Genomic DNA, 10240 nt, shown 5'->3' with positions numbered 1-10240 from the left:
CCGCTCACGCTGGCTGCTGGCTACACACGGTAGCCCATGGCAACCCACTGCCACAGGGGCTGCAGCCTACGCCGTCGCCGGCGACTCATGGCAGCCCCGCTCCAGGTTGAGCTGTTGTTCAGCATCTTAGCTGTAGAGGGCACTGTCACTGGCCCTCATATGTGGGATCCGAACCGGGGCCCTCTGGCGTCCCAAGCCAGTTCTTAACCATCGCGCCAATCGGCCGGCCCAATAATTCTTTTTTTTAATATGTCCTCTATAAGCAATTTTATTTATTTATTTTGCTGATTAATTCTTTTATTTTTATTGTGAAATAAACATTTTTTTAAAATTAGTTTCAGCTGTACAACACAGTGCACCAGTTATACTTTTTACCCCCTCAAAGTGACAATCCCTCTCCCCCAGAAAATAATTCTTGATGTCCTCAATCTGAACTCTTTGCTCGAAAGTCACCTTTTTGAAAGCTTTCCTTTCTGACAGTCACTTCATGTACTTCCTCTTTCCTTATCAGGTAAGTTTATGAATTGATTGTATTTTTTTTTTCTATGTTGTTCTCCAGTTTGGTTATCTTTTGTTTTTCTTGAATTTCTTCACATGTTTGTCCCATCTCGCCTATTAGAGTATGAACTCCAGAGAACAGAGACTTTTTGTCTCTTCCATTTCTTGCGTGATGGCAGTCGTGTGTAATGGAACAAGCAGGAGATTTGAAATAAGATGATACAGATGCTAGAGTCAACCCGTAACCCTCTCACTTCCTCCTTCTCTGTTTGTGTAAGTCACTAAGCCTGTCTCAGACTCCACGGCATTTTCTATAAAAAAGAAATGATGTCTATCTGATTTCAGATCCATGTGGTTTTTCACCCTGCTTCTCTGACGCTGACGGATGGCACTCATGAAGGGTTCTGTAGCTCCATGCTCAGGCACATGCAGTCCAGCTCACATTCAAACCTCAAATACTATCCAGAGAGTGATAACTGCTGTGAATGTCAAATGGCAGAAGCCGCCTGATCTGACAACTTCTAACAGCTTATCTTTAAAGCAGTGGTTAGAACTAGCTTCCAAGTAATGGCATTTCGTCACTTATCATTAGCTATCATAGTTTGCCCCCCAGCAAAGCAAGTTCATTAATCTGAAGTTAACTTGTCACCACTTGTTGGCAGACTTTGAGCTTTTACCTGGCCACAGAAGAATGTGACTTCATATTTATAGTTCTGACATGCATATGATTTAAAGCAAAAAGCTCATCTGGCTGCACTTGTGATTTCAGCTTAAAACTCCTCCTCTCCTTCCCCCAATAATTTATGACAACAAGTAGCATAAATTAAACAGAAACCTTTGTAGGTCATATCATTATTCTCTTTTGCAAAATCATATCAATATAATAATAATAGTAATAATGTTTTCTATAAATAACATAAGTGAAATATTCAGGATTCTAACTACTACATCGCAACAAGACAGAATACTAAAAATATCACAATGTCAAATTCACTTACTTGACATTTCTGACGCAGTTGTCGTAGTTCTTTTATAACTGGGGCTAGAGCTGACTTCTTTTCAGATACCAGTGAATTCAGTTTTTTTACCTGTCATTTAAACAAATCACATCTAAAAAAAGAATCCAAAAGAACAAAAATACTACATGTATACAGGTATCTACTGAAGTGTTATATATGTAAGAGTAAAAAAACTATAAACTACTTCAGCACCAAACAATAGAAAAGTGATTTAGTAAATCTTGAGTCCTTAGTAAGATGGAATACCATTTAACTATTCAAAATGTCAATTATTAAGACTGCAAACCAATATGGGAAAATAGTTATAATCTAACATTGAATGACTAAAACAAATTACAAAGTTGCCTATATACAACTATAAAATCATGTTATGTTATGTAAAAAATAGTTTATATAAAATATACACAAACATGGACGAAGTGATATTCAAAATGGTTAATAACCTGGATGGCATAAGGAATGACCCAACACGATGGACACCAGCCACAGAGGTGAACTGGGTCTTGGAGGCCTCTGCTGTGGTAAATGTTAACCTTTTCAGGAGCTAGAGTGTGGTGAAATCCAGGGGGTTCTGGATGAATGGCCATATGGACAAGACAGGCAGAGGTGGGTATTCTGAGAGTTTGGGGCAGTAGCTGTTTACCAATAAGGAAGGAAAGATTTCAACATTTTAATGCCTGATGAGGCTGTATCAGTGCATTCTGGTTAAATAGCAGCCTTGAATATCAAAAGAGACTAAGGACATACATAAAAATAAAACAATTTTATTAGTTAGGGTGGTATGATTTGGGAAAACTTATTTTTTATCTTGAATATTTATGTTGTATAACTTTTACACACTTAAAAAACCCCACAAAATATTAAGCTGTTAAAAGTTGAACAACCTTACTACAATGGAAAAATTCAAAAGAGACTGATAGAATATAAAGAGATGAAAGAATATAAACAACGTACAGAAATGAAAATTTAGATGTTTCACTGACAAGAGGACAAACACAAAAACATCTGCATTCTAACTACACAATAAAAAAAACCCCAAAATATTTAAAAAAATGTGTAATCACCATTTCAGACATGTCATCCAGTGTTCGTCCTTTCATTTCATCAACTTCACTCTTCAGTGCAGATACTCTTTCTAGCTCTTCTTGAGTGTAACTATATCCAGATATACCCTTTTTCTCCTCAATAGTTTGCTAAAAGTAAAGAATAAAAACAGGTGTCAAAAATGGGATCCACAAAATGGGTGTCAAAACCTTGATGATTCCATAAGATGTATATAGATTTAATACATCACAATAGCTGTAAATAAATTAGTTTAGCATCTTAAAGGACAATCTTTACTGACTTCAACAATAATCATGTACCTTTATATGTTATAACCTTACACTAAATTTTACTATCTTCAGGTGCATAGGAAGTATTTCTAATTTTATTTATTTAAAAAAAAATTTTTGGGGGGAGAATCAAACTCTTTTTTTTTTTGAGATTTTTATTGGGGAATTGGGGGACGGGAACAGCTCTGGGGAATTGGGGGAAGAGGAACAGACAAGCTGCTGCCGTTTGTTCTTCAGTCTAGTTGTGGAGGACGTTGCTTCACTGGCCCAAGTTGGCACCATCATTGTGCTCTTTCCAGGCGAGGCAGATCGGTCGCCGGCTTATGGACGGCCGCTCACACTGGTTGCTGGCTACACAAAGTAGCCCATGGCAACCCACTGCAAGAGGGGCTGCAGCCTACGCCGTCGCCGGCGACTCATGGCAGCCCAGCTCCAGGTTGAGCTGTTGTTCAGCATCTTAGCTGTAGAGGGCAGTGTCACTGACCTTCATGTGGGATCCGAACTGGGGCCCTCTGGCGTCCCAAGCCAGCTCTTAACCAACGCGCCACTTGTCCAGCCCGAAGTATTTCTAATTTTAGACTTTAAAATAATGTTATATACTTAGCACAAAATCTGAAACATAGGATGCACTCAAGAAATATTTGGTGAATGAATAAATTCTCAAGTGATCAACTGTACTTGCATTTGCTCACTCATCCAATATTCGTTATACACCAAAAAGTGCCAAGCACAGTTCTAGGCAATAAACAAAACGGGGGAAAATCACCTCCCTCACAGAGCTTACTTCCAGTGAGAGTAAACAAGTAATATAGAGACAGTGTGAGGTGAGTGGGGTTGGAATCTTAAATAAAGGGTGGTTAGAGAAGGTCTTCTTGAGAAGGTAACATCTGAGCAAAGCCCTGAAGGAGGCGAGGAAGCAAGCAAGCCCTGCAGACATCCAGGAAATCAGCAAGTGCAAAAGGTATGAGGGAGGAGGATACCTGGCCTGCTCAAGAAATAGCTAGGCGGGCCGGCCGAGTGGCGCGTTGGTTAAGAGTTGGCTTGGAACACCAGCTCTGAGCAGCAGGGCCCCGGTTCGGATCCCACATGAGGGCCAGTGACACTGCCCTCTACAGCTAGGATGGTGAACAACAGCTCGACCTGGAGCTGGGATGCCTGAGTCACCAGTGATGGCATAGGCTGCAGCCCCTGCTGCAGTGGGCTGCCATAAGCTATCGTGTGAGGCCGGCAGGCAGTGTGAGCTGCCAAGAGTCACTGTGAGCAGCCGTCCAGAGGCCGGCGACCAATCTGCCTCAGCTGGGAAGAGCACAATGATGGTGCCAACATGGGCCAGTGAAGCAACGTCCTCCACAACTAGACTGAAGAACAAAAGGACAGCAACTTGTCTGTTCTCCTTCCCCCAATTCCCCAACGCTGTTCCCCTCCCCCAATTCCCCAATAAAATCTTTAAAAAGAAAAGAAAAAGAAATAGCTAGGAGACCCATGGAGCTGAAAACAGTGAGAATGAGGTGGGGCCAAGGAGGGATCACATAGGACTCAGCTGGTTTGCTGGGGCAGTCTTGGATTATGTCTATTGTCCTTTTGAATTCTCAAAAGTTTCCTAATTTAGATGACAAATTATATTATTACCTTATGTTTAAGGCTACGACAGAGCGTGGACTTATTTTAAATAAGATGGGAGGCTTGTTGGAGGGTTTGGAGTAAAGAAATTTTTAAATGATCGGTTTAACATCTGTGCTGAGATCAAACTCTAGAGGGGTAAGGGTGGGGGCAGGGCAACCAGTTAGGAGACTGTTCTAATAAGTCAAGTTAGAGATGATGGTGGCATGAATCAGGAGGTGGGGGTAGAGGTAATGAGAAGGGGTTCTGTGTATATTGTGAGGATACAGCCAACAGGGTATTATGACAGCTTGGATGTGGGGTGTGAGAGGAAGGGTGTAAAGAATGACCCAAGGCTTCTGGCCTGAAGACGATGGAGCTGCCATTGGTAGAGATGAATGACTGGGGAAAACCAGGTTTGAGGAAGTGGTGAAGAAGAAAAGTTTAATTTTAGACATGTTACAAATGTGAGATGTCTAGTAGACCCCCAACAGAGAGGTCAAGGTGTTATATGTACAAGATTGGTATTTGAGGAGACATCTAGGCTGGGGATATAAACTGGTGAGTTGTTTGCATGGAGAAGGTTTTTAAAGCCATGAGACAGTAAGATTGGAGTGAGGGGTAAAGAGGAGATCCAAGCTAAGCCTAGGGAATCCCAACATTTAGACCTTGGAGAAATGAAAAGAAATCATCCATGGAGTAGAAACAGGAATGTCAGTATGGGGAAAACACCAGGAGAATGAAGGGTACTAGAAGACAAGTAAAGAAAAATTTTACAGAAAGACGGGGTCAAACACTGCTAATAGGTCAAGTAGGAGAAGAGCTAAGAACTGATCACTGGATTTGGCAATGTGAATGTACCGGTGACCTTGACAAAGCAAATTCCAGTGAAATGGTAGGTGTGAAAACATGATTGGAGAGGGTTCAAAAGAGGATGGAAGAACCCAAAGAAAGACAAGGAGAGAGGGAATAAAAGAAGAGTTGGAATTTGGGGTTGCCAATAAGATTGAAACTCCTAAGAAAGGAGTAGACAGAACAGAGTATCAGCCCAAAATCCTGTATGCAATTTCCTCTTTGGCATTACCAAATCCTGGGCTGTGCAGATGCAGGGTACAACTCCTAGAAGCCCAGTGGAAATCAGCAGATGGGTTACGAAAGAGCTAAGCAAAGATTTCAGCAGCCCATAGTGCTAGGGAGTTCGAGGTAGGAATGCAAGACTTGTCAAATGTAGAGGCCTTGGTAAGTGCCCAGACTACAGAGGGAACTCATGAAAAGCTACTCCTTAGGAGTAAGGGCTATCACGTAGGAGGAAAGCCCCTGCCACAGGTATAAGGGCTGCATTTTAGGATTAAAATTGGGGAAATACCAGCTCTAACAGAGCTAGGTCAGCCAATGGCTGAGCACAGCCGTAGCGCTAGTGTCAGTCCATTCCTGCCTGACAGGGAACTCTGCTAACTGGTGACTGGCTCAGGAACGCCCCGTCATCCTAACCAACTGTGCTGCAGGCTGAGGCCCTTCCTGCCCGTCTTTCTTCCTGCTCCCTCTCTCTTTACAGGTTATCAGACTTGCATTAGAGCCTAAAGGTTTTCCTGTCTCCTCCTGCTCCCTTTCCTCTATCCTTCACAAATGTTTCCTCCAATAAATCCCTTGTACATCTAATCCTATCTTGGTGTCTGCTTCTTGGAGGTCCTAAACTGTCATAGAGATGTGCTCACTGGTACAATGTCACTGGCCTTTGAGAAGTATGGAGAAATAGCAACTATATGGACCACAGAATTGGGGTGGCTGTTGCTAAGGTCCATTGACAGTTGAAGGGACAAAATGACAGGCTCAAATTCATTAATTAATAATTGAAAGCCAAGTGATAAGGTCAGAAAGCCTCCTTAGGAGCTTTAATAAAACCCCCATTTCCTATGGCTAAAGGGAAGAGGGTGCAGAAAACCAGGCATAGGACTTAGTTGTAAAACTGGCAAAACTTGAGAGAAGGCTGGATATATTCCATGTCATAGCCAGGGTTCCGAAGGGAAGAGAAAGGGTGCTGAATCTGGGATGCGGATGACTGGATAGACTCACTTGAGAACTTGAACCCCCAGACTATCCTGTATCCTCTGGGCAGTGGCAAATGGCTTGGCTTGTTGGTCAGGGGCCTGGATGAAGCAAGATAGCAAGATCGGAAGATTGGGGCCAAGGAGGTCTGGGAAAGAGGCACGTGGATGGACAGACACCGTGTCAAGAGATTTTTATCACATGTTACCGGTCACCAGAGACTGTCCACAGCAAAAAAGGCACTAAAAGATGGTCTGTCTAGTAGCTGTCAGCCAGCCTCTGTCACTGGTCACCCAGAGCTTGGATAATGGGCTCATGAACAGAATGGCTATGTTGGTAGCGATGGAGGCTAAGCACGGGCAAAACAGCATGGGCTTTCTCTCACTAATGCTCATCTAGCCGCTGCCGCTGCCACTGTCAAATGTCAGATCTGGCAGCAACAGAGACTGGGAATGGAACCATCCCTTGAGGAAAGCAATCATCTACTTCGTGGCAATTTGATAACAGCAGATCCTATCTGCCCTGAAAAGGACAACATTTCATCCTGGCTGGGACTGACCCATATTCTGGGTAAGAGTTTGCTTTTCTTGCCTGCAGTGTTTCAGCCAGCACCACTATCCAAGGGCCCAGAGTATCTGGTCTACTGATGTGGAATCCCATGTAATATCACCTCAGACCAAGGGGCTTACTTTATGGCAAAGGAGGTATGGTGGTGAGCGTATGGCCATGGGATCCAGTCACTGCACCACATACCACACCATCCATAAAGCTGACTGCTTGACAGAACAGGGGAATGGCTGCGTGAAGGCACAGCTAAGTTGCCAGCTTGGCAATGGTAGTCTGTGAGGATGAGTTCTAGTCTTCAGGATGAAGTGTACATCTTAAACCAATGCCCATTATATTGTGCTGTGTTCCAAACAGACAGAATACTGGGTCTTGAAACCACGAGATGAACATATGAGTGTTACCACTCACCAGGATTCCCACTTCTCCACTTAGGGCATTACACTTCCCTTCTCAACGACTTTAGGCTCTGCGGGTAGAGAGCTTCTGGTTTTCAGAGGGGGCATGCTTCCACCAGAAGGCACATTAAGAGGCACTCTAAACTTCATGCTCTGTCTACCACCTTGTCACTTGGGTTCCTCATGCCAGTGGACCAGCAGGCAAAGAAAAGAGTTATTGTATTGGCAGGACATCATGAGGCTCTATAGATGCTGTTGTATTCTGGGGGCAGATAGGAACATGTCTGATGCTCAGGCAATCCATTAGGGCATACCTTGGTACTCCCATGCCCAGTTTTAATAGTAAATGAGTAAGTATAGCACCCACAGCCTGAAAAGGGCATGCTCACTAGTCTCATACCTCTTAAGGATGAGGCACTGAGTCATCCCACCAAGTAAGCCATCTAGAGCAGCGGAGGTGCTAGCCAAAGGAAGGAAATCGAGAATGGATAGTAGAGGAAGAAGATGTTGAGTATCAATTATGTCCTTGGGGCCAAATGTAGAAATGAGAGTTTTAATTTGTCCCAGAACCCTTCTCCTATAATTTTTCCTAGAAATTATGACAAATCAGAGTCTGTCAAAGCTATACCTGGATGAAGTGCATTTAACATGAGCAACAAGTAGATTTCAGCAGGGCAAGGGGTGGGTGGATTGTAGTAGATGTTGTTGGTGCCCCACTCAGACCTCATCTGCAAGCTGCTATGAGTGTTGACTGCTCCTGGCTCATGGTTGCCCCCTTTCTCCAGATTATGCCCTTAACCCTGGGGGAGCTGCCTCATCTGGGTGGCTACAAGCTGCCATAGCCAATGACTGACTGATATGGAGTACAAAAGGCCAGCCCCCTTGCCTCAAGATGGAATCAACTCTGTGATGCCATTTGTCCTCCAAAGTTCCTCATTGGATCAAAATGAAGCTGTCTCCAGTTGGGACTATATGCTTTCCTGTTTTTTTTTTCTTCTGCCCCACCTGTTTCCCTCACTCTCCTTCTTCTGACGGCACTCCCTCCCTGAATAAATCACTTGTACAAAGTATTTCCTTCTTAAGCTCTGCTTCTGGAACCCAACTTAAGAAACATAAAGCAAAAAGTGATGGAACTAAAAGGAGAAACAGAAAAAGCATAACCATAGTTAGAGATTTAAACACATGTCTCTCAAAAACTGATGGAACAAGTAGACACAAATATCAACAGAAATATGGATGATTTGAATATTATGGTTAACACACTTGACTGAAATGACACATACAGAACACCAACGCCACCCAGTGCAGAATATATAGTCTTCTCAACTGCCCATGGAACAATTACCAAAACAGACCATATTCTGGGCCATAATGCAACACTCAACAAATTTCAAAGGACTGAAATCAGAGTGTGTTCTCTGGTTATAGTGGAAATAACCTAGAAATCAGTAACAGAAAGGTATTTGAAAATCTCCAAATGTTTGGTTTTAAGCAATAACCCATAGGTCAATGAAATCACAATGGAAATCATAAAATATTTTGAAGTGAACAATAATGCAATTACTACATATCAATTTTAAAAGTTAGTGCTGTTAGAATCAATATTTGATGCACAGTAAATTTTCAGTCTTAAGTTCCCTACAAACAAACAACATTCAACCATATCAGACAGAAAAGTTCATATGGCCAGCTAACTACAACTGGTTGAAACTTCATTTACCTCTATGAGATTATTGTTGGTTGGTAAACAAATATCCTGATGAAATAATTTCCCCATAGGTGAAAAAAAAAAAAAAGCCAAACCAAGAAAACTGAGACGAACTGGCACCCACAATGAAACAGCTTTGCTGTTAGAGGGATTACTTTGGTTTTAACTTTTCTCTGACGACCAAGGCACAAATATGGAACAAGCCTGCAGACAAACTTCCATATAGCACCTTCCCTGGTATTTCTTTCCAAAGCTCCATGAAAGTGGTTGTTTAGAAATGTCTGTCCAGCAGGTCATGATAAATAAATATTTTACAGTCACTCCCTTGTTATGATAATTTTGCTTATATTAAATAGCTACTCAAAAGAAAAACCTACTTAGAATTCAACTTCTAATTCTACCTAAGTCAGCATGCATAAAAAAGTTAGTGCTTACTGCTACATTAAAAATAAATGAATCAGCTCATACGACATCTCTAATTAATCAGAAAGAAATAATAATTGTATGGTTTTTTTCCAGCAGAAACAATGACTTCATTATAAAGCCATAACCCATAAACCTCCTGGCATTTGTACTTTTAGAACTCCAAGATAATACTGTATTACCAGTTGATGTTGGATATTTTCATGACGTTGCTTAAGCAGTTCTTCTGTCCTCTGCAAGATACCAAACTCAGCTTTAAATTCAGCTATTATCTGATGCTTCTTTTTGAAAACTGTACTCTTGCTTCGAAGTTTACTGACATATCGTTTGAACTGTAAAAGAACACAAAATGAAGACTAATGAGTAGAAAAGTCGTTGCTAAATATCATGTATAATCTCAATGTATTAGAAAATTTTTCTTTTCTATTTTCTAACACATATGAGATTTGACTTTGGGTGGTAAACACACAATGCAATATACAGGTGATGTATTACAGAATTTTCCACTTGAAACCTATGTAGCTTCATAAACCAATGTTGCCCCAATAAATTTAACATTTTTTTTTTTTTTTTTAGCTGAGCCATCCTGCCACCTGTTGGCAGCTCAGCGGCTGCTCAGCTCGGGCTGACTCGAACCGCTGTTGCTCAGAG

The 10240-nt window shown here is 41.9% G+C and overlaps 1 protein-coding gene across 7 annotated transcripts in view; it reads right to left on the bottom strand.

The window, feature by feature from the left end:
* The window catches only part of IFT81 (intraflagellar transport 81), a 192523-nt gene that overhangs the window by 23400 nt on the left and 158883 nt on the right, over positions 1–10240 (bottom strand). For all 7 annotated transcript variants that reach the window (XM_019648954.1, XM_019648953.1, XM_019648955.1 and 4 more), the window contains 3 exons: positions 9772–9921; positions 2582–2710; positions 1497–1586 (listed from right to left, as the gene is read on the bottom strand). In XM_019648954.1, the coding sequence (XP_019504499.1) occupies positions 1497–1586; positions 2582–2710; positions 9772–9921 (369 nt within the window). The remainder of the gene's footprint in view (positions 1–1496; positions 1587–2581; positions 2711–9771; positions 9922–10240) is intronic.

This window comes from Hipposideros armiger, unplaced genomic scaffold (genome assembly GCF_001890085.2).
Source record: "Hipposideros armiger isolate ML-2016 unplaced genomic scaffold, ASM189008v1 scaffold_128, whole genome shotgun sequence".
Classification (NCBI taxonomy): Eukaryota; Metazoa; Chordata; class Mammalia; order Chiroptera; family Hipposideridae; genus Hipposideros; species Hipposideros armiger.
Note: the sequence above shows the minus strand (reverse complement) of the source record. Positions and strands in the feature narration are given on the sequence as shown.